The sequence below is a fragment of the Taudactylus pleione genome, unplaced genomic scaffold (genome assembly GCF_031769625.1).
Source record: "Taudactylus pleione unplaced genomic scaffold, aTauple2 ptg002172l, whole genome shotgun sequence".
NCBI classification, from domain to species: Eukaryota; Metazoa; Chordata; class Amphibia; order Anura; family Myobatrachidae; genus Taudactylus; species Taudactylus pleione.
The window spans coordinates 464829-490382 of NW_028286566.1; the positions used below are offsets into that span (position 1 = coordinate 464829).

General features: G+C 46.5%; 1 protein-coding gene across 1 annotated transcript in view; it reads right to left on the minus strand.

Moving 5' to 3' along the window:
* The window catches only part of DENND3 (DENN domain containing 3), a 95379-nt gene that overhangs the window by 66234 nt on the left and 3591 nt on the right, over window positions 1-25554 (minus strand). Inside the window, exons 2-4 of the mRNA XM_088465834.1 lie at window positions 7677-7959; window positions 3919-4034; window positions 3531-3670 (exon numbers count right to left, since the gene is read on the minus strand). Of these exons, the coding sequence (XP_088321960.1) occupies window positions 3531-3670; window positions 3919-4034; window positions 7677-7959 (539 nt within the window). The remainder of the gene's footprint in view (window positions 1-3530; window positions 3671-3918; window positions 4035-7676; window positions 7960-25554) is intronic.

Sequence of the window (25554 nt, forward strand, 5' to 3'; positions counted from 1 at the left end):
CGCTCTGGAGCAGGTTTTCATCAAAGATGTCTCTGTACATTGCTGTATTCATCTTTCCCTCTATCCTGACTAGTCTCCCAGGTCCTGCCGCTGAAAAACATCCGCACGGCATGATGCTGCCACCACCATGCTTCACTGTAGGGATGGTATTGGCCTGGTGATGAGCGGTGCCTGGTTTCCTCCAAACAGAACGCCTGGCATTGACGTCAAAGAGTTCAATCTTTGTCTCTTCAGACCAGAGAATTCTGTTTCTCATGGTCTGAGAGTCCTTCAGGTGCATTTTGGTAAACTCCAGGCGGGCTGCCATGTGCTTTTTACTAAGGAGTGGCTTCTATCTGGCCACTCTACTATACAGGCCTGATTGGTGGATTGCTGCAGAGATGGTTGTCCTTCTGGAAGGTTCTCCTCTCTCCACAGAGGAATGATGTAGCTCTGACAGAGTGACTATCGGGTTCTTGGTCACCTCCCTGACTAGGGCCCTTCTCCCCCGATCGCTCAGTTTAGAAGGCCGGCCAACTCTAGGAAGAGTCCTGGTGGTTCCGAATTTCTTCCATTTACGGATGATGGAGGCCACGGTACTCGTTGGGACCTTCAAAAGCAGCAGATATTTTTCTGTACCTTTCCCCAGATTTGTGCCTCGAGACAATCCTGTCTCGGAGGTCTACAGACAATTCCTTGGACTTCATGCTTGGTTTGTGCTCTGACATGCACTGTCAAGTGTGGGACCTTATATAGACAGGTGTATGCCTTTCAGAATCATGTCCAATCAACTGAATTTACCACAGGTGGACTCCAATTAAGCTGTAGGAACATCTCAAGGATGATCAGTGGAAACAGGATGCACCTGAGCTTCATGGCAAAGGCTGTGAATACTTATGTACATGTGATTTCTTAAGGTGCATACACACACGATTTTTTGAACGATTATCGATATAGTTTATCATTCAATCGTTGAAATAATCGTTCACTTTCTGAGTTAAAACGATGAACGATTATTGTTCATGCGCGTTCACGTTTGTAGTTCAGTCAGACTGACCAACTCAAAAATTTTCAGTAAGGGAATATGCAAAAATCGTTTGTAGTTCAAAAAAAAAAATCATTCATTACTTTTAGTAAATGAACGATTTTAGTAAACGATATTCGTTCATTTTTCCCTTGAATATAGTTTACTAAAATCGTTCATTTACTAAATCGTTGTGTGTGTATGCAGCTTTAGTGTTTTGTGTTTTTTTATTAAATTTGCAAAAATCTAAAAAAAAAGTTTTACACGTTATGGGGTATTGAGGTAGATGTATGATAGCTGCACTTAACGTGCCATTAGAACGCTATCCCTCTTCACCGAGGCGAAGCAGGAAGCACTACCAATGAGATGTATAAACATCTCATATGGCGGAGATGGGGAGCGTTAACTCCCCCCTCCAGCGCTACCCGCTAGAGACTACAGCTAGGCTGAAGCGCTGTGTGTCAGTCCCAGCCGGCTCCACTGAGCATGCGCGGGATCTCGCAAGTATCGCGAGACCCCCTCGTGCAGCCTGGAGCCGGCAGCCGCTGCAGCAGGGAAAGCGCTGTCCCTGCTGTGGGGATAGGCTAGCGCCAGGCTGTAGCTGTCGATAACGACCAGACCCCCGATCATACACCGGGGAGAAGCTCTATCAGCGCACATAACGTGCGCTGATACCGCTTCTGGGCTTCATACGTCTCCCCCATTGGGTGTAGAATTTTGAGGACAAAAATGAATTTATTCCATGTTGGAATAAGGCTGTAACATAAGCAGGGCCCTCTTACCTCTATGTCTGTCTGTTATTACCCTGTTTTGTTCTATCAATGTTTCCAATTGTAAAGCGCAACGGAATATGCTGCGCTATATAAGAAACTGTTAATTAATAAATAAATAAATAAATAAAAATATGGAGAAAGTGAAGCGCTGTGAATACTTTACAGATGCACTGTAACATAAATTCATATTACGCTTATTTTACCATTGTCAGGGAGTAAATAACACTTTAGCATCTCTCTCCACAGAAGACAGAGGCTAAAAAGGGCCTTTTCTGTAATAAAAGGGACCTTGTATTAGGACACTACAATACAGCAGGAAGCACTCATGGGACACTTCCCTTTCCAGTACAAAAATCAGTCATTTACACTACAATGAATATTGCATAAGCTGTCACAATTTCAGGAACCTTGCGTTACCACACGTCCCATGCTCTTCAGCCATTACATTGTAGCAGCCTGGTTAAAATCTGTAGATCCAACTCACAGAAACACCCATACTGAAACGCCAATATAGGCTTTAACTGAAACAATCTTGCAAACTATATAAAGACATTAAAAGGGAAGGAAAGTTGAAGTTTTTCAGATATGCATTGCAGATAAAATACACTATTCAGTGCTACCCTGAGATCACACTGCAGCTCTACCCTCCCCCCCACCACAGACAGCTGCAGGTCCTCACACATCTCCTGAGAATGCGGTCACTGTGACAGCGCTGCTCCACTAAATCACACCGCGCATATTGCAAAACAGGTCTAACAAGCTGTCAGTCACTCTGTCCCTCCACTGTGCTCATGACATGGCAAGCTGCTGCCGGGGGGGTGGGAAAGGAATGATGGTGACACTAACGGCAGCTACAGGGGTGACTAAAAAATAAGCGTCCTACAAACTGGAGCTGGGAGCTTGGTGGGTGATGCACTGATGCGGACATGTAACCAGCCGCTTGTAGCCACTTCCTATAGTTGGGGTGAGCTAGTGGGGGTCCCTGACTGACACATGGTAGGGAGGGGAGGTAGAAAGGAGGAAAACAGGAGTCTCTGGCTGTCGTCACATAGTAGGAAGGATAGGAGCGAGAAGCCCTGGCTTCCACAAGGTAGGAAGGTAACCCCACTCCTCCCTACCATGTGTCAGCCAGGGACCCCCGCTTCTCTCCCTCCTACCATGTGCCAGCCAGGGACCCCAGCTTCTCTCCTTCCTACCATGTGTCAGATAACTCCTTCTTTAGTGTATTCCTCGCAATTGTCATCTAGTAGTGCTGAGGTTTGCAGCCTTAGATATCATTGGGACCTACATTTGGGTGTTCTATATTATGATGATTGGAGGGCTCTTCTAGGTTCTCCTCAAGGGGGATGGTTAGGTTTAGGGTGCGGGGAGGGGGAAGTTAGGTTCAGGCATTAGGGGGGGGGGGGGAGGTTAGGTCTAGGCACCAAAGAGGTGGAGTGGGGGGGGGGGGGGGGGAAGAGCTGCAGGGCTATCCATCATGGGACTGGCAGGCTTTAGGATGAGGGGAAGGAGTTACCCCATCCAGGCCGCAGGTTAACTTAAACTTAATTTTGTTTTAAGTAACGCCAGTATTTGTTGTTCAGGGTTGCCTCACATTGACACTGACTACACAGCAACCAAGCGATTCATTAGGTGGCTGGAAACAGAGCTGGTCAATGACGGCCCTTTAGCAGACACATCTTTATAAAACAAATATAGACTCTTGTTTTCTACACCGATATACCCCTATTATATCTCAGCTGACCGTTCCTTACCATGAAAGGCAGTCCTTTATGGCATTGTAGTAGGGATATCGGGATATAACACAGAGGGCGAAGGGTAAGTAGGCATCATAGGTCCTTGTGTCCCGGGAGGTGGATTCCCAATAGGCTCCATTGGACAGTCTCAACGTGTCCTAGAGAGATACAGAGAGATAGAATTACACAAGGAGAGCAAGCAAAGCAGCACAGTGTACAGATCACCTCCTTTCTGCCCACAAACAATTGCACCCACAATATATACATCTCCAGATATAGGCCAACTGTCCAGCAGCCGGACAACAATGCAAAGCCTCAGTTACACCTCATGGGTCAGTGATTACAGGCCACACGGGACAGAACATGTGGTTATAAAGCTTCTGCTTCTCTACAAGTAACAAGATACCTGAACAGTCCTGGAGTCCTGAGCAACTACCCCGAAAGTCCTGTTCCCCAAAACATCGGTGAAAACAAGGAAATGGAAATGCTGGTCTTTGGGTTCTGCGCTGACCTGCAGGCCTCCTATTCACAAAAAGTAAAAGTATTTATTATTTCTAAATATGTTTTTGTTTTTATATAGAATACAGACAGACTGGGTCATACATTAAGAAATGACGACATGTGGCTTGGATGCAAAACTGTAGATACTGAATCTCCTTTTTACTGCTGCCGAAACAAAATAAATATTTACTGCAAAACAGAAGTGAGGGGAACATTGGGAATGGTTTTTTTTAAACACAACAACAAAGGGCGACTTGTCTTCTGGTCATGCAGGTTTACGGTTTTAGTTCAACCAGACAGAACGGTTATCCAGTAAATCTAATCCAATTTTACAAGGAACTGTTGTCATCATTATACTGATATGACCTGGAGATAAACAAAGGGGCACAACACCAGAGATAAACAAAAGGGGCACGACACCAGAGATAAACAAAAGGGGCACGACACCAGAGATAAACAAAGGGGCACAACACCAGAGATAAACAAAGAGGCACAACGCCAGAGATAAACAAAGGGGCACAACGCCAGAGATAAACAAAGAGGCACAACGCCAGAGATAAACAAAGAGGCACAACGCCAGAGATAAACAAAGGGGCACAACGCCAGAGATAAACAAAGGGGCACAACGCCAGAGATAAACAAAGGGGCACAATGCCAGAGATACACCAAAGGGGCACAACACCAAAGGGGCACAACACCAAAGGGGCACAACACCAAAGGGGCACAACGCCAGAGATAAACAAAGTGGCACAACACCAAAGGGGCACAACACCAAAGGGGCACAACACCAAAGGGGCACAACACCAAAGGGGCACAACACCAGAGATAAACAAAGGGGCACAACACCAGAGATAAACAAAGGGGCACAACGCCAGAGATAAACAAAGGGGCACAACGCCAGAGATAAACAAAGGGGCACAACACCAAAGGGGCACAACGCCAGAGATAAACAAAGGGGCACAACGCCAGAGATAAACAAAGGGGCACAAAGGCTGAGATAACCAAAGGGGCACAACACCAGAGATAACCAAAGGGGCACAACACCAGAGATAAACAAAGGGGCACAACACCAGAGATAAAGGGGCACAACACCGGAGATAAAGGGGCTCACACCATTTTTTCCTTTCCAGTGCTGGTTTGAGCAGATACTTTGTATCACACTTTGCAAGTACAGCGCCAAAGAATACAATGTACACTGGGCATATCTCTCTTTCTCACCCACAATACTAATAAGATTAACGCTGGATGCATTTATTTTAAGTTTGTGTGTTCTGAAACGCAGCAAGACACCACAAATGTAAGAAGCAGCCATGACCGTGAGGTGGTATAAAGAAGACTCGCTGACCCTAACACAACGAGAGATGCCTCTACATGCGCGCAGTCTCCAACCTCGCCAGATTACGATGTATCATTCTGCGCATAGTGAAGTGCATTCTTGTGTTTATTCCGCATCCACCCATTAAAAAGAGAGCACCGAATCGCTTCTGTCACAATAGTCAATCACTTGCTATGCGAACAAGTGTATGTGCCAATACTGCATGTGCAAAGCAAAAATAATAATAATGAAAAAAAGGGTGCAAGCAAAAATAGGTGCCTGGCATCATTAGCCGGGAAGAAACAACTCTCGCACTTTACTTCTGTGTCTCCTTATGGCTTCTAAATGGTGTCCAGTTTGTACACCCCGAGTTCTGCTGTGAAGACCAGTAATTTACTGAGCTGAATTCAAAAGGATTGAAGTTTGAACAACAAAATTAGATATTAGCACAACGTCTTATTTATCCGGACATATCGGTATTCGCTCCCGTGAGCTATTATGAGCAAATACAATGTCATCCTTTGTTTTCTTCCCTAATTATATGAAAAAAAGCATCCAAACAACCAATTACAATCTGGTTTGTGCACATCTGACTTTATTTTTTTTACATTTTTACTCCAAATAAAGGCAACTGTCATGATAAAACGTAGAAGTGTTTTCCACTTTTAGACAATTCAAATCTACTAGATTGTACGTGTCCTCCCCTCTTCTCCCCCTCCTCTTTGCAACGGAATGGGACCAGTTCAAATCCCGACAGCGTCTGGCCGAAGGAAGGAAATCCTGACAGCGTCAGTTAAGTCACCTAACCCTCCCTCTCGCCCCCTAACCCTCCTTAGGGGTATCTAACCCTAACCCCCCACTCCCCGCACCCCAACCTCTCCCACGGTGGTGCCTAACCCTAACCCCCCCCCTCCCCTAGCCTAACCCTCCCCGGGGGGGTGCCTTACCCCAAGTCCCCCCGTGGTGCCCTAAAAGTAACCCTCCCCCCGCGGCTAAGAGGGCAGGCGCCAAGGACTTACCTCATTCAGGCCCGCGTCGTCCTGGATTGCGGCGTCAGAATTATGATAGGCGTCGGTATTTCGACGCCTATTATATATCCCTAGCCGGCATTCTGAGGTCGGGATATATAACTACATACCCTTTGCAACATATAGGCAATACTTGTCTTTACAACAAAGCCTATATCCTTCCTGGCAAAGTTGTCTATCTTCTTTGCTCTGTGATAGGACACAGCTCAGATCTGTTTTGTGCTTTGGATACAACCATATTATACACGGAGCAGTTACTGGTTGTTTTCTAAGGGCAACCACAATAAATAAATGTCCCCAGAAAATATATTTGCTTTGGTGAAAAGACAGAGAAGGAAGCCACATATAATGAAGCACTTTTGGACAAGCCATTCTGAAATTGCCCTACTCCCTACGTGTATCCTGACAAAGCACCCTCTCATTATCTGCTATACACTGCTTGCTCTCCCCACAGGGAAAATATAGCATAGCAGTCCAACCAAAGCTCTATCGTGACCTGTGAACAGACAACCTGCCAGGATCGAGGCACAGCAGGAGGCAGCGCACTGCCATAGCAGGGAAGAACTATAAATTAATTTGCAAGCCAATGACAGAGGAAATGGATAGTCATTATTTACATTTGAAAAAGGACACACTAGTAAGCAAATATGCATATTATATATTACTCTGCAGCCTCACATGTTCACCATTAAGTTCTTGTGTGCCTAGGATTTGCCCTGTTAGAGAAGCATTGGTTTGGAAATGATACATTACTTGCTCGACCCCCTAATATCATCTACCTGCAATATAAGGGGCAAGTCACTCTCTGATTAGCTGATCATCTATTGATCGGTCACCAACAGCCAATCATGGAGTAATCTTCAGTTCAATGAAGAACTACTGTGAAGTTCTAAACCCTCCAGTCTGTAAATGCGGAGCCCTGCTTCCCAGTGGTTCCCAGCAGAACGAAACCCTTCAAACCAGTAATGTGCCGCCATCTACTGCACCGAATGCCCCCAGACCTTTTAAACTGTTCCATTGAACTTCTACTTCTGGTCATAAGGGCCCTGGAGGAACCTTCTGAGACCTACATCTATGGGTCTTCAAACATGTAACAGGAAAATTTCCCTCAGTCCCAAAAAAGTCTTTGTAGTTTGGAGGTAAAATAATTATGGAAGTACAACCCCACAAGTGATTTTACACGAAATGCGTCAGGATGTTGGAACCACAGAAAACTCAAATCATACCAAGTAAAAAGATTTTGAGTGTCAAGAATGTGGAAAGAACAAGGACTTATCATTAGGACCCCTGTCTGTCCCTCTATTGCTGTGGTGGTCTTACCTGGAAAGCAGAGCTGTGGCAATCCTATGAGGTCAATGTCTTGGGGAACACTAATCTCCTCTGTGGTGGTCTCTCTGCGGTTGGCGTCGTCACCGGACGGCGCCTGGGCCCTGGGCTTTTCCTTCTTCTTCCGGAAAGAGCGCCTCCTGGCCACTCTCTGGAAGCTGTGGGGAGCAGCCGACGATGTGCTCTGTATCTCATCCTTGGATACAAATGGAGGTACGAATACAGAAGTAATTTCCGGCTCGATGGTGGGTAAACTCCTTATGCCTTTCCGAGCGACCTGACGGGAAGAAAAGAAGCGGAAATACGTGATTGCAGCTAAATCCTACTGCGCAGCGTCTGACCAATAGAGCTTTCACAAAAGAGCTAAAAGAAGGCGGACTGTATACAAGAAATTACACAATATAGACAGTATCACCACCAATATGAAATACTGAAACGCAAACAGTGACATTAATCTATATCAATGGCTGGTTATTACTTATCTGAATATTATACATGAAGTAAGTGTTAATGAGAGTGGGAGAGTCACAGGTAGGGAGTCAACACCACCACTTTGCGTTTGCAACAATCTGCACTGGCAGTAAATAGGGGCACATCGCCACAGGAGCCCTCGGGCGACCCTACAGACTGAGAAGGTGGTCGGATACAAAACATCCTGTAATAGAACATAACTGTACTGAAAGCTAAAGATAAGAGTGTTGTGTGGTGCAATCCTTTCGGGATGTAGTTAGAATTACGTATTTGGAGAGAAGACCGATTTATGCCACCTAAATGCATGCTACAAGGTAAGCGGGTCAATTAAACCAGGCGCTATGGTCACTGCATCCATCATTTTTGTCTCAGTAACCTGTAAAAGCTGAGAAATTTGCCTTTAGTCAAACAGATAAATCCGACATTCGCCTTGTAAGATACAAAATGCGCTAATTAAATAAAAGGAAACGATTTAGCTAAATGGACCTTTGACCTATAAGCTCTGCAGCTGTACAGAGGCAGTCTGGCAGTAAAGCAACCTCATTCGGATTCACTACCAGACTGTCCTTATTGCGGAGGGGAGGAGGGGTCCCCTATGGCCACAGGGAGCGTGTGAGGTACACTGTAGGACAAGTGCAGCGGGGAGACCTGGAAAACCGGAGTAAAGAGATTTCTTTCTGATCCGGGTCTCCTTGTATCCCATGGGCTAAAAATAAAACAGCTATAATGGGGGGTTTGTTGTGCGCCGATGGTATGTACAGTATTTATGAGACCGGCGGCCGCTTGGCTGTGGTCGCCTAGAGAGCGGAGTTCACGGATGGTGATACCAGGTGGTAGAAGGTCTCAGAATTTAGGGAAGACGGATTAAAGTTTAGGCTCTTTTTATCTCGTTATGCTAGTATAGTAACACATCATTAGCTTTGCGAATTACTCAGAACCAACCAATATGCTGCTATTTACATCAATAAATGTGTCTTTCCCATCTCATAATGTCAGGTAACTCTCCACATAAGAGGCTCATGGTCCATATATCGTGGTTACCAATCCTATGTAGCCAGCTCGTCTTCCTGCAGGAAACTCTGCGCAGTCAAAACGTCTTTCCCCAGATAATGACCGATTTATTGAATAACTAACAGTTTCTTATATATCGCAGCAAAAGTCCACGGCGCTTTACAATTGGAATAACATTAATAGAACAAAATTGGGTAGTAACAGACAGACATAGAGGAAGGGTCCTGCTCGCAAGCTTACAATCTATAGGATATTGACACAAACACTATGGACCTCATTCAGAGGCGCTCGCTCAAGACCATCGCGACCATCAGGGCTTGCGACGAGACCCTTGTGGTAGGGTCTCATCTACCGCAAGCCCCAGTGAGCTTTCGGCTCTATTAGAGCCGGAAGCTCACCACTCGTGATGTCAGTGAGGTCGCCCCCAAACGGCAGGTGTTCCATCGGGAACGCCTCCGTTTGTGTAGCCACCCGCCCACGCGAAATTCTCTCGTTCCGGGACTCTACAAAAGGGGCGGCTGTCGATGGTGATCAACAGCCGCCCCTTTTGTAGCGAGTCCCGGAGCAAGAGAATTTCTCTCTCGCTCCGGGGCTTGCGCACGCGCAGTGCGGCCGCTGCGCGCGCGCAGAGCCCAACATCGACCCGTTTGCGAGCGCTCAAGCGCTCGCGAGCGGGTCTGAATGAGACCCTATGTAAGGATCCATACAGCGCCTTCTGCAAGGAAAGAGTAGGTTTCGGAATAGCAAGCTCATTCACCAGGGCCGTAGCTAGGGTAGTGCGGCCGGTGCCATCGCACAGGGCACCGGAGGGCAGGGGGCATTGTTTGGGACTGTCAAATTTCTGTTTATTATAATTCTTGCTTGTAGCGTCCTCTTATTTCATCCCCAGCATCTCCTGGCCTCCCCTATCTCTTCCTTGGCTCTTCTCCATGAAGCCATGTCCCTTTTTTGGGTGCATTATGTCCCTATGAAAAATTAGGGGGACGCCAATGCGCTTTCTGGCACAGGGCACCAAAAAGTCTAGTTACGGCTCTGTCATTCACAGCACAAACCCCCACCACCACCACCCCTCCTCTACTGTGTACAAGGCTGAAGGATCTAAACATTGGGAGAGAGGAATCTTACAGATAAAGCATATCAGTAATGATCACACTTTAAACAGACACTGAAAGTATTGGTGATAAGTGAGGGATTAGGGGTAGGGAAAGGGGGGGATTACCCTACTATTGACGGAACGGTAGCCTGACCCAAAAGTCACATGAACGCCGGGATCCGGTAGACACCGCTGCAGCCACGAGGAGCAGGTAAGTCACCGGTGGGACGATAGGTCGAATGATTGTCAACATAGTCAAAGTCTAAATTATGACCACGTCGACGTGATGAATGTTGATGTTCGGACTGTCGACCCATCATTCTCAACCCCTTATAATATATAACGGCGATTCACGTGTGGGAGAAAATCACAGCCACTTATCTCACTGCCCTGTTCAATGCTAGGATATATATTTGGTTATGTGTCAGAAGAGCTGGGATTTTTATGTAGTATCATGTTGCAAAGGGTTGGGTATGGAATACCGGCAGATGGGATCCCGGCGGTCAGAGTCCGGCAATTCCGGCGCCGGTATGTCGACCATCGGCATCATGCCGACTACACCCCGTCGCGAATATGTACATAACTATGTAGCGATATCCGGTGAAGTATGTTGCTAAATATACAGATAATATAAAAAAACAAACATTTAATATGAAATAAGCCGACGGTTTATAGTAGTGATTAAAAGTTTACTAAATAGTCAGGACCGGCCCGGAGGCTGTGCAGTATCTCTCACGGCACGGCTGACAACCGCGAGTTGGAGGGGGGGGGGGAAACAAATCGCAAGCCGCAACCACCCCGCCTCCTCTGACATTCCAAGATGTTGCACTTTACGGCCTAGCTGATCCCATATAACATAACTGGCAGAGCTCTGTAAAAAATGGCTACACGAGCATGGGACTGCGGCTAGGGGAGGGAGGTCCATTAGCAAAATATTCATGTTCCCAGGTTATCATTGCTGCAATCATAGTTCTTCAAAGAGCAGTGATACACTAGAAAACCTGGGGAAAAAAACTTTAAAGTGAGCTATACAACATATTTCCCTACTTCTCAATCGTTACAGAGACTTAGGGGTAAATTTACTAAAGTGAGAGTTTTTAGAAGTGAGTTTTAGAAGAGATGTTGCCCCTAGCAACCAATTAGATTCTAGCTATTATCTTCCAGAAGGTGCTAGTTAAATGTTAAGTAAAATCTGATTGGTTGCTATGGGCAACTTCTCTTTTAAAACTCACTTCTAAAAACTCTCACTTTAGTAAACTTAGCCCTTACAATGCTAGAATAAACACTTGCACACTCCCTGGTTCTGGCCTCTCTCAGTGGCTAATCTTTATCACCCTACCAGTTCCAAGACACAGGAGCTCATTCAGACCCCCTAGCTAGACGCGTTCTTTCGCACCCAGCGTATGCAAATTCTGCAAAGTGAAGGCACGGCAAGCGATCGCACGGCAAGGCATAAGCACGCCCACTATGTCTTGGCGTGCGATCACTTTGTGTATGCAGACGCCCACTAGCGCACGTCATCTCCATGAAGTGTATGCAAGCATCGGTACATCGTGTACCATCAGAAGCGAGCGCAGCGCTTGAGGTAGACCATACCCTGCCGCAAGCACTGCGATCACTTGAGTGTAAAAAACAGCCAGGTGACGTGTACAATGACGCTTCAATATAATTATGCACGCCTCTGAAACGGCGTTGGGATGCTCAGACACGCCTGCATTCGCACCTCCAATCCCCCGTTTCTAATGGCCTGCCCCGGTCACCATTCACAAACGGCTTCTCCTGTCACGCACTCTGCTGGGCAGTCTATCCGCAATGAGCAAACGCATCCTGATCTTTAGCACAGGTCCGCGCACTGCGAACATACGCAGAATGCGAACATCGGCCGGCTACAAGCGAACGCATCTTAGCGTCCCAGTGAATCAGGTCCACAGTCCCCTATGCCTACAGTGCTCGGAAATCCTTTACAAATATCCGCCTGTATCGTGAGTCATGCGCATTTATGTGACATCACCACCCCCAGCCCACCAGCCATGACAGCAGAGGTCATCACTAGTAATGGCACTTATGCCTACCGTACGCTCAGTGCAGAAAACGCGGTTGAAAATTGAGTGCACTCTGGATGCGCGCTAGCAAGAATAGGTCGCAGTGCTGGCTACACACTCACGAAGTGCCCACGGGAAGCTTCTCTTACATGCAAAAGCCCCTCGCCACCCAGTAATGCCCGTTTAGTTGTTGGTGAGAAGTGACCGAGTTGCATAAGCTTATAGCTGCTCTCAGGTGCATATGTCGGCTAGGACGCAGTTTTCTAAAAATCGGGAGAGGCAGCTACCTCCGTGTGAATCAGAATCTCTAGAGTCAGTCTTTTATATGGAAACAAAGTTGGATGCAAGGTAGGAAGGGTATATTACATCACTGCTCAAACAGTGGGTAGATTAGCAGCACCTAAAATCTGGAAATATTACATAGCTTCCCAAAAAGTTCCAGCTGTGTGCAGTATACACGACCAGTTCCCAAAATGGTCCTGGGTCATCATTATAGAACACTTGAGTCCAGTAAGAGAAGTAAGACTCTTATAACCTTGAAGTGATTCTAGACCATATTGGTGGAAGCCCATATTCTTTGGGTACAATGTAGGAAAAACGGTGACTTTACCCTTTGTACCCCCAACCACATGTTCCTCATTTATTACATGGAGAGAATATTACATGTAACGTCAGATGGACCACTAGTATCTCTTCAATCTGATTGTCCTCGGAAATAAGTTTATTCATTAATGTATGTTATTATATATGGATTCCATTTCCAGGCATACACGTTGTAAGCTAGGTTTCTCCCATTCTCCTCGAATACAGTTATTAGGAAGTTTTTTTTGTGCACCATCAGAGATGGGATCTTTATAAATGCCCATTATCTAGCATCCTCTATGAATTCCTGAGTTACCTGGAAATCATCCAGCAAGCCCGGGCAGGGCACAGTAGGAAGGTATCTGAAGTAAGAAATTGCAGTACAGTGTTTTGTAGACACAGATGATGGATCTTCAGGGATTGGTAAATAGTTAAGAGGAAGTAAAATGTAAGCAAGAAAAGCCCCAAAACAATCTTGAGTAAATATATCTTCCCCTTCTGTCCAGGTCACGTTCCGCATTGTTCAACCCCTCAACAGATTCTCTCATCCGTAAAATAAAATTGCAAATACAAATGTTTCCAGCAGTGCTGTGCCATAAATAGTCAGCTGGCACAAGATTAGCACTTTATAAACACAGTATATCAAACAGAAATAAAAGTAAAAGCCCCTACTCTGTGTTCAGTCTGTAGGTCATCTTTAAATCCATTTTCCTCTAAGTTTGGAGGCCATGGGGGTTAGTAACTAAACTGAGGCTTTCCAACCCAGAGATGATCACCGTTCTAGCCCACAGAATTTAAAACAACAATATCATTAACTGCAATACACACCAGCTTTTGCATTTGATAGAATTGTTATTTCAAAATCTGCATGCCCAAAAAAAAGTGCTGATAACCATCAGCTTTAAAAAAGGCACAATTTAGTAAATAAACCCCAGTTGCACGTCACATTGGGGGTACGAATCTGCATCAAGTCCCTGCTTCTCAACACACCGGGGCGCAAGGCCAGCATGGGAGATAGAGTTCTCTCCCAACCTTTACCCCACTGTCCCACGCGGGACACTGCAGCCTACAGGTTGGAGAGTGCACAAAAAGCGGGACTGTCCTGACAAAATTGGGAGGTATGGGTGTGGATAAACACATGCTAAATCAGCACAGTGGCATAGTGGTAAACATTATTTTCCCGCAGCACTGAGGTCGTGAGTTCAATTCCCGACTAGTGTCCCATCTGTGTGTGGACTGTGCATGTTCTCCTAGTGTTTGTCTGGGTTTCCTCCGGTGCTCCCGCTCCCACAATCCAAAGACAGAGGGGTAGGCTAAACGGATTGTGAGATAGTAGACCTTAGTGTGCTGTTAGAGTGCATGCACATTTATGTTACAGAATTTAGACTAAGCTCCAGGGGCACTGGGATAGACATAAATGATAAAAAATTCTCTGTACAGCACTGAGTAAATTGAAGGCGCAATACAGATGTCAATAATAATAGTAATAATGATAATAATGCCGTGTTGATGTATATAAAGCACTGGAAGGCAATCAATTGCCGGCTTATCTAAGCTTCTGCCTGCCAGCCTCAGAGAAGCATTGCACTGTACAGGAGATGGGGACTAGCACCTTATTACTGAATAAACCTGGGGACAAGAGCTGAAGTAAGAAGCCGCCTGGACACAGGTCAGCAGGCTCCGTGCACATCCTCTGTGTCAGCCTGCCCTGCTTGTGCATCTCTCACAATGCAACCGACACAATGTAACTCATGTAACCCATACAATGCAACCGACACAATGTAACTCATGTAACCCATACAATGCAACCGACACAATGTAACTCATGTAACCCATACAATGCAACCGACACAATGTAACTCATGTAACCCATACAATGCAACCGACACAATGTAACTCATGTAACCCATACAATGCAACCGATACAATGTAACTCATGTAACCCATACAATGCAACCGACACAATGTAACTCATGTAACCCATACAATGCAACCGACACAATGTAACTCATGTAACCCATACAATGCAACCGACACAATGTAACTCATGTAACCCATACAATGCAACCGACACAATGTAACCCATGAGTTCTAAGTCGTTCTTATGTCAGTCCATGGAGGGCAATGGCAAAATACACAATCATAATTAACTTAAAGATTAGCGGATCGGTTTTGACTCACTGTTCCCAAAATGGGTGCCCCAGGGCACTTGCAGGGTTAATTTTTAGTCAGTGTGATAGGCAAGCATTGGCACTGGCTTTGCGAATCAAAAAATGTGTCCAAAAAAGAAGCGCAGCCCTTTCAACCACCACATAACTGAACCCAAGGGTGACATATAACCACAGTGCCAGCGGCTGTGACACTGTAACGTAGCATTTCGCATGCATACACCCGCAGTCGCACACAGAACATGGACATGCCGCATATCATTTTAATCAGCAGAAGCTGCGTGTGTGTCCAATTCGTACCGCTGTGCTAATAAGACGCATTTGAAGGTAAAAAGTTGCATTAAAAGATGCTCTGCACTACCGAGTCACGCCTAGACTAGAAGGGCTGTTTAACGGGCAAACAGGCTAGATGTTTGAGGACACCTCTGTACAACTTGTATTGCCCTTTTAATTAGTGTCGTTCTACCAAAATTCTGCTTGTACAATTGTAATACGTAGGCAGGGCCGGCAACAAAAAACTTTCTTGCTGTATGTTGGAGTTGCTATCTTCTAGGAGGGTGCCAGCACAATTCATGAACTTGTTTAAAGTGAGTGCCAGCAATCTGGCATATGTAAAGAGTTTGCTTTTTATAGCCATTTACAGTATTTGTGATCTCAGCCTTCTGCTGGATCTGGTCACACATTGCAGGCACATGGGAATAGATGAGATGTAGTGTTGTATTTGTACTCCTTTAGGTGCATTTTAGAAGATCATTTGGTGCTAGGGTGTTCTTGTAAGTACATTTCTTTCTGGAAACCATTGGATTTGGGACTTTTTTGTTTGGGTAGCGGATTACATTAGGACCAGACAATGTGTCATTATTACTTGACTATATGGGGAGGAATTTTTTGTAGTAGCAAAGCTGTATCTTCCTACAATTTATTTTTGTCTAAATAAGGCTAGTGTGTGTGTAGTGTGTGTTCATGTGTACATATACAGCGGGTAAAATAAGTATTGAACACAACATATTTCTCAGTAAATATATGTGTAATGGGGCTATTGTAATGACATGTTCACCAAATGTCAGCAACAACCCATGCACTACACACATGCAAAGAAATCAAACCATAGGTATCACATTATTACACATAATTATGGACATGACCCAGGGAAAAAGTATTGAGCACGCTTACTGAAATGTATTTAATACTTCATACAAAAAGCCTTTGGCCCTGATTCAGAGCCGGATGCTCTGACCAGAGCGCTCGCTCTGAATCAGGGCCCACCTCCATAAATATGGAGCGTCCTCCTGGACGCTCGTATAGCTGTGGGTTACCAACCGCAGAAGCCTGCGGTTGAGTTACTCAACCGCAAGGCCAGGAGTGATTTTGTGATTGAGTGATTCACTAGTGATGTCAGTGGGGCCGGCTTCTGATGGTAGGCGTTCCCTTGGGAACGCCTCTGTTTGGCAGGCACGCCCCCGGCATGCCCACCAAAGGGGGCGTGCTGTCAATCAACATCGATAGCACGCCCCCTTTGATCAGACACAACGAGCGAAGGAAAGTCCTTCGCTCGTCGCGTCTCAAGCATGCGCACGACTGTGCTCCCTCCGTCGTGCGCATGCGCAGTGCACACCATCGACCCACTTGCGAGTGGACAGACGCTCGCGAGTGGGTCTGAATGAGGCCCTTTGTTGGTAATGACAGCTTCAAGACGCCTCCTGTATGGAGAAACTAGTCGTATGCATGGCTCAGGTGTGATTTTGGCCCATTGTTCCACCCATACAGTCTTCAAACCTGGGCCTGATTCAGAGCCGCTCGCTCTGAACCAGGGCCGGGCTTCTTTTTTTTTTTTTAGAACGGCCTCCTGGCCGTTCGCATAGCTGTGGGTGACCACCCACAGCTACAGCGAGCGGCCATTAAGATGGTCGCGGTGGTCAAGACCATCGCGACCATCGGGCTTGCGACGAGACCTTTGTGGTAGGGACTCGTGGCCGCAAGCCCCAGAGAGCTTTCACTCTAACAGAGCCGGAAGCTCTCCACTGGCATCACTTGTGATGTCAGTGGGGCCGCCCCCAAACGACAGGCATTCTCACGGGAACGCCTCCGTTTGGGCAGCCACCCCCCCGGCCAGCCCACCAAAGGGGGCGAGCTGTCACTCAACATCGACAGCTTGCTCCTATGTTTGAGAGACCCGGAGCGACGGAGTGCCTGTTGCTATCTGTGTCTCGCACATGCGCACGACGGAGCCGGCTCCATCGTGTGCATGCGCTCTGGGCCACCATCGACCCAGTTGCGAGCGCTCAGCGCTTGCGACCGGGTCTGAATCAGGCCCTCTGATCTTTAGTTCTTTCCATAGATTTTCAATTGGAGTCAAGTCAGGTGATTGGCTGGGCCATTCTAGCAGCTTTATTTTCTTTCTCTGAAACCAAGTGAGAGCGTCCTTGGCTGTGTGTTTGGGATCATTGTCTTGCTGAGATGTCCGCCCTCGTTTCATCTTCAGCATCCTGGTAGATGGCAGCAGATTTTTATCAAGAATGTCTCGGTACATCTTTCCATTCATCCGTCCTTCCTTATGAAGTAAGCCAGTACCGTATGCTGAAAAACAGCCCCACACCATGATGTTCCCACCTCCAAACTTCACTGTTGGTATGGTGTTTTTGGGGTGATGTGCAGTGTCATTTCACCTCCAAACATGGTGCGTATTATGGCATCCAAACAGTTCAATTTTGGTCTCATCTGACCAGACTATGGCCCTGATTCAGAGCCTGACGCTCTGACAGAGCGCTCGCTCTGAATCGGGGCCAGGGTATTTTTTTTTTTGAACGGCCTCCTGCCCGCTCACATAGCTGTGGGTGACCACCCACAGCTGTAGCGAGCGGGCAGGAAGATGGTCGCGATGGTCAAGACCATCGCGACCATCGGGTTTGTGACGAGACCCTTGTGGTAGGGTCTCGTTGCCGCAAGCCCTGGAGTGCTTTCAGCTTAAACAGAGCCGAATGCACTCCCACTGACATCACTTGTGCGGCCTCCTGGTCGCTAGCTAAGCTGTGGGTTACCACCCACAGCTTTAGCGACCGACCAGGTTGATGGTCGCGATTGTCAAGACCATCGCGACCATCGGGGCTTGCGACGAGACCCTAAGGTTGGGTCTAGGCAACCGCAAGCGCCAGGGAGCTTCCTGCTCTGATCGATGTCAGTGCGGCCGCCCACAAAACGGCAGGCGTTCCTTAAGGTCTGGGGCCAAAGGGTGAAACACACTCTTGCTCTGCTAAATTTCTTGTGATGTCAGTGGGGCCGGCACCAGATGGTAGGCGTTCCCATGGGAACGCCCCCGGCACGCCCACCAAGTGGGCGTGCTGTCACCCACCATCGACAGCACGCCCCCTTTGGTAAGAGACCCGGAGCGACGGCTTGCCCGTCGCTATCCGGGTCTCGCACATGCGCACGACGGAGCCAGCTCCTTCGTGCGCATGCGCACTGGGCCACAGTCGACCCGCTTGCGAGCGCTCAGCGCTCGCGAGTGGGTCTGAATCAGGCCCTATTGTCCCTTATTCAGAGGCACTCGCAAAATGCAAGCGCTCGTTCTGAATGTGGGCGGTCGCTTGTATTTTGAAGTGCGGCCTCCTGGTCGCTAGCTAAGCTGTGGGTTACCACCCACAGCTTTAGCGACCGAACAGGTTGATGGTCGCGATTGTCAAGACCATCGCGACCATCGGGGCTTGCGACGAGACCCTAAGGTTGGGTCTAGGCAACCGCAAGCCCCAGGGAGCTTCCTGCTCTGATCGATGTCAGTGCGGCCGCCCACAAAAAAGGGCCAAAGGGTGAAACACACTCTTGCTCTGCTAAATTTCTCTGGGAATCTGTGCAACTTTGTTTAAAACCTCCCAACTTTAGGAATGCACAATTAGGATATAATAAGCCGTGCCCCCCTGGTCAGCTCAGAAAAAAAAAAAAAAAAAGAAAACTACACTTTGGGTCAAAAAGGACTCCCCTTTTGAGTTCCACGAATCGGGATTGTCCCGACTAAATCGGGAAAGTTGGAAAGTATGCAGATCACAGTCACTTATCTTTCTATGGAGCCCTGAGCCTCACTGAAAAATAGCATTCTGCTTTCATGAAGAAGTGACTAATGCTGGCCATACACCTGCACGACCAGCATATGATACGACACGATTCCCCGGAGCTCCCTGCACTACTATTTGGTGTTTTTCTTTACACACGATCTGTCCTTCGACCGATCGTGTGCCTCACGCGCTCGTCTGGAAAATGTCATTGAAATGACATGAATGGACACATGCATGACGCATCGCATGCACTAAATTTACGGTATGATCTGCACACGATACGATGGACAATACGGGCTGCACATCTGACCATACGATCCAATTTAGGAGCTGCGGGAGAGCGCATCGTACCGTATCCTAATAAGAAAAAAAATTACACGATTTACACAAGATCCATCATACGACTCGTCGAAAATCGGCCCGAAATCGTGCTGGTGTATGGCCAGCATTAAGGAAAAGTGTATTTAGAATGTAAAAATAAAAGGTTTAAAGAATAAAATAATTCTGCATCATTAATTGAAATATCATTGACAGTTAAGTAAAGGAACTTACTTAACAAGAAAGATTCCAGGGGCTTTTTTTTTTTTTTTTAATTCGAAATAATCCTGGACTAATATCTTTCCAAACTGGTCTGCTGTGGGAATGCTTTAGAATAGATGCTGGTTCGCACAGGTTGCAGTCACTGTGAGACAGCTCAGCATCACCATAGCATATCCAGTGGCCTGAAAACAAGTGACTCCATCTGCTAAACACTGTATTTAAGTACAAACAGACAATGGACACAAGTGGTTGCGAAGCTTCTCAGCAGATTTTGCACGTAAATACATTGTCAGTAAATAAACCCTGACTACTCAGTTGGGTCCACACCAGACAAAAGCAGATATAAATGGCGTAAATTTTTTTTTAATGAAAACAGAACCACCAAGGGCTCAATTTATTTAATAAATATTATATATATATATATATATATATATATATACACACATATACACACACGCGATATACATTCTATTGAAGATTAGCACATATGAAATACGTGATGCCACATTCTACAACAAGGCCTGTAATTTAATAGGTTTTTGTCAACTTTAGCCTCTACTGATTAAACCCCCTGCTCAGGGGATGAAACGCGATAGCTGACTTTGTATATAATCATTGGATACCAAGCCTGCGTACTGTAGTACGGACCACGAGCAACTGCTAAAGAGGACCACACAAACATACCAGCTAAAGATGGCTCTTTCTGCAGCAAGGCAAAGTCATTACTTAGGCCACAGGTTCTCAAACTCGGTCCTCAGGACCCCAAACAGTGCATGTTTTCCAGGTCTCACAGAATCACAAGGGGAAAAATTACCTCCATCTGTGGATCTTTTAAAATGTGTCAGTGAGAAATGACTACACCTGTGCACCTGCTAGGTGACCTACAAAACATGAACTGCGTTGGGTCCTGAGGACAGAGTTTGAGAACCACTGACCAATGGAGGAAGGGATGAATATCCGTCCGGTGTTAGTCCTATTTTTTTCTAACGTCTTTGATGTTTTGATTATTTTAATGAACTATTATATAAGAAAAATCTCTATTAACTGTTGCAAACTAAAAACATGGTTTCCTGATCAGAAAACAGCAATGTACAACTATATTTAAATATATATAAATTTAGTTTTCTAAAGATCGGAGTTGGAACCAATTGGTTTGCAGGGAAAATTGGCCCCTTGCTCTGTCTTATACTAACATGTAATAATAATAAAAAAAAAAAACCATAAGGTTGTGTATAAGCCAAGGTAGTGTATTGTATAAATCACTTACTGTTTCTGTACCTGGAAGTGACGTACACAGTGAGGGCGGAAGTGCGGTTTCCTGCCCATACAGTCCACCAAAAGATGACAGTGCTTCGCTCGCCACGCTTCAGGCTCAGTGGCTCGCTACAAGATTATATTCCCCCTCTACGCCCACGTGGATGGTAGGGAATGACGTTGGACAGTAATGGATGACATCATGGTACAGAAACGGAAGGGGATCTATCCACTACCTTGTGTATAAGGCAGAACTTTTGAATTACAATTGAGTGGTCTTCCCCTTCACTGCCGAATGTTAGAGGACATCTGTCGTGTTATGTTGGGAAATATAACACACATTGCAGCCAAAAATATCTGCCCCCATCCCAGATTTCCTATTTTTTTCACTCTGAATGTTTCCAGGTCTTCAGACAAAACCCAAAATTAGAACAATATATGATTGTGAGCATGAGGGCAAATCACAAGCCACACTTATTTTATTTTTGGGCCACGCAGAAAACCAAAGAAGGCCCCCTTCCCCCTCCCTGGGCTCTAGATAGGGTAGGGAAGAGGAAGTTTAATTAAATGAACTTGGTAGATGGTAGTGTAGCTTTAAAAGGGATAATAGGAGACAGCTGATGCACCACAACCAGCCCCGCTCAATATGAACCTCATCTAAATTTGGCGATTACCAGCATAGCCAAGTTACCAGCACATGGGGCAGCAAGCATATTATGCCACCACGGTCAGAGGAAAAATCTGACGAGATCAGAAAAGACTAAATAAAGAGAGAAGTGGTTATAATGAATCAGTCTAGAAATGGTTACAGAGTAACATACCGATGTGTCTGGAAATGGTTACAGAGTAACATACCGATGTGCCTAGAGATGGTTACAGAGTAACATACCGATGCGTCCTCACTCATCTATGCTGCAGTCACGTCAAACAGACCCTTGCGGCGCGACTGGTCGCGACAATCTCAGCTAGCGCCAGGTGTCTTTTTTGCATCTTTTTGTGCCAAAAAATGCGTCACAATGGGATGTGACTTAGCACCAGGAGACTGCGCTGATTAATTTGATATGTGGCACTTGTATATCTGCGTGCCACTATCAATCAGCATGCAAAGAGCTACGATGCCGCGGTCGCAGCTTTTTCCCACGCCAAGCGCCATTTACGTTCTCCGCTGCACACATATATACAAGTGTCACATATCACATTAACCAGCTGGTGCTTCTTTGTGACATCGCATTGCGACTTAGATGCATTTTTGGCACAAAAAGACGCCCGCACTAGCAGAGCTGCACAGGACGCGACGGCTCATTCACACCAGGCATATCGCGCTGCACGGCGTATTGAGGCTAGATGAGCAAGGACAGATCTGTAGACGCCTATGTGCCAACACCGGACCCCAGTGAGAGCCGGAAGATGCAAATGGAGAACATTTAAAATAGTATCAAAATCTTCTCAGAAGAAAACTACCTAACAAATTAAATTAAATTAAAGCCCCCTACACACTGGATGATGTGTGTACGGAGCGATATTGGCATCAGCGGGCCCGACGGGGCTGCCGGCATCGACAAGAGCATCCACACTTTTCCGATGCCGGCAACGACGAACGACAGTGCGGGGGGGGGGGGGGGGGTTGTTGGCGGGTCCATGCTGCATTCTGCAGCGTTAACGAAGTCTCCAGATTGAGCTGCATGTACAGACGACTGAGGATATCGTTAACGACCCCCGGGGGCACGCATCGTTCAGTTCATACACACTGGACAATTTGAACGATATATCGTTCAACGGTATCATTATCGTTCATATAAATCGTCCAGTGTGTATGCGCCCTTAGGGGCATATTTACTAAAGTGCGGGTTTTTAGAAGTGGAGATGTTGCCCATAGCAACCAATCAGATTCTATTTATTTATCTAGCACCTTCTGGAAGCGAATAGCTAGAATCTGATTGGTTGCTATGGGCAACATCTCCACTTCTAAAAACCCGCACTTTAGCACATATACCCCTTAGGCTGAGGAAAAAGTGGGCTTCATGGGAAAGTTGCCAGACAGAGGGCCTGATTCAGACCCGGTCGCAAGCACTGAGCGCTCGCAACCGGGTCAATGGTGGCCCAGAGCGCATGCGCACGACGGAGCCGGCTCCGTCGTGCGCATGCGCGAGACCCGGATAGCGACGGGCAATGAGTCGCTCCGGGTCCCGCACCAAAGGAGTTGCAGATGTATGAAACTCTGGAAACTGATAAAGTGCAGAGTGATAAACGACCAGCCAATCCGCTCCCAACTGTCACGTTACAGGCTGTGTTTAAAAAATGACAGTTGGGAGCCGATTGGCTAGTCGCTTATTACTCTGCACTTTATCACTTCCCAGAGCTTCATACATCTGGCCCATTGTATCTAAAGTGACGCAACCTCCCTCTCCCCAACATCAGATTTTGTTCAAATATGTGAAAGCATCTAGCATGACAAATATGTAGTAACAGAGGATATCAGGATTTGGGGGGTGGGGTTTACAAAAACTAATTCACAGCACTGTACAGCTCCGTTCACAATATCCATCCTAGTAGGAGATCTACGTATGCCATTTGCAGTTTACCTTCAGCACACACCCGGAGGGTTCCGTCATGTAAGTGTCAGGTTTTTTTTTTTCTTACTTAAAAAGTTTGCAAAAAACAATGGATTTTCCTCTTTGCAAAAAAAAAAAACCTGCGTATGACACAAGCACCTGATTTATTTATGACACTAGGCCAGGTCAGGGCTGCGTTAATGGACAAACACATGAGAAAACAGGTTCTCAGAAATCTCCAAAGAGACCACAATGGCCATTTTGCAAGGGTCCCTAATTAACAAAAGTCATCAAGCCAAGATGTTGCATAGAGGAGATCCGGATCCTATACATGATATAATTATTGCTGTGAAACTAACCCCTGTGTGCCTCATGTCTCAGTTATACAGTGCTGCGGATCCAGAACTCAGGAAAACAACTCACTCCTTGGAGCTGTTCTGCTGCAGGGACACTGATCTGTAATACATGGTGCGAATGATTAATAGGTGACTCCACCTGACTCAGATCCAGTCTGGAGAATGAAACCAACGTCCCATGTCTAAGATCCTCATTCCGCACAGTGAGTAATCCGCAAAGGTGTACAACGGTTTATTGAAGCCTTATACATATTTAATTGCCTGTGTTTGGTTAGTGGGTAAGCTGGGTGACATGAGGACTAAGGCGACAGGCCAGCAGCTGTCAGGGGCTGATACACAGACGCCAGCCTGGGCTGTAGGGAAGACACATACGAGCTGGTAATGAGAGACATGCATACATGTATTAGGTGTACCTTAAAGTTGCCTAAAGATGGAGGCAGGCTGTAATATGCAAATCTGCAAACTGCATACTGAACATGCCATTCCACAACCTTAAATATGCGCGACACCGTTTTCTTGGTTGTCCTACGACCTTTCGAACCGCCCTCTCTCTCTCTCTCTAGGTCCCGATTCTGAATCAGACGCAGTAGCAATATCGGACGCAGTGAGGAGTTTTATTTCTCCTGCACATGCATCCAAGTTGCACTGCGCAGGCGTCCGGATAGCGTGCGCACAGAGTGGAAGTTGCGACTGAGGCACACAAGAGAAGCAGAGTCTCAGAAATGTTTTAAAAATGTATTAGGTGGTCCTGGGCGGTGACAGGGAGGTGGCTTAGCACACGCACGGGAGGGTCCGTCTTACGGGAGTGTCGCTGAAAGCGATGGTGTGCAGGGGCGCAATGCTCGGACATGGAAACTACACCGGTCCCGCCATAGTGCAGGTGCAAATACTGATGGTGCAAACAATTTGTATTTCAGTTCAGACGGACGCTGGCAGTAGAGGTCTCAATCCTTGCACTTTCAGACGCACGGGTGTACGCCGGGGAAGGGCATTGTAGCGGCATTTGCATAAAGTTGTACCCGTGCACCCGCCAAAAGACATGGACGCAGCTGAGTCTGACTAAGAATCAGGCCCTTTGTCTCTACACATCCCCTTTTCATCATTAGGGGGCACCCCCAAGGGTCCGCTGTCTTCTTCTCTTGGTGATCTCATCAGCTCTTTCGGTCTCCAAAACACCTCTAAGCTGAGGACACCCAAAATGTCTCTCCCCCCCCTGACCTCTTTTCCTCCCTACAGTTACATATCTGATGTCCAGTAACTCAAACTTAACTTATAGTCTCCCTCCTCCTTATTGGGTCCCCTCACCTCACCTCCTCTCCTATCTATTCATTAACAACACTACTCTCACCTCTGTCCCACAAGTCCACTGCTTGGAAATCATCCTCGACGTCCCCCATATTAGGCCCCTCTCCCGCATCCCTCATCGTACCATCACCAGGATCAGACCTTTTCTCACCCTGGATGCCATGGAACCATAACTTCTCCATAGCAGTTCCAAGCACCAGCTTAAGGAGACCACCACAATCAACATGATACTCTTTGTTAATCTTCCAAATAGATTGCATGAAATTGTATATAGCATATGGTAGATATAATTGCTGTAGTCTAATGGAGCTATAAACACAGAGGCACTTGGCTCAAACTGGAGACAGTGAAGTAGCAAATAAGGGAAGGGGGATCTCCGCACAGATCGTAATGTCAGCTTCTTGTAAGTGTGCATAAGACACCATTGTCATTGTATCCAGTATATGATTTAT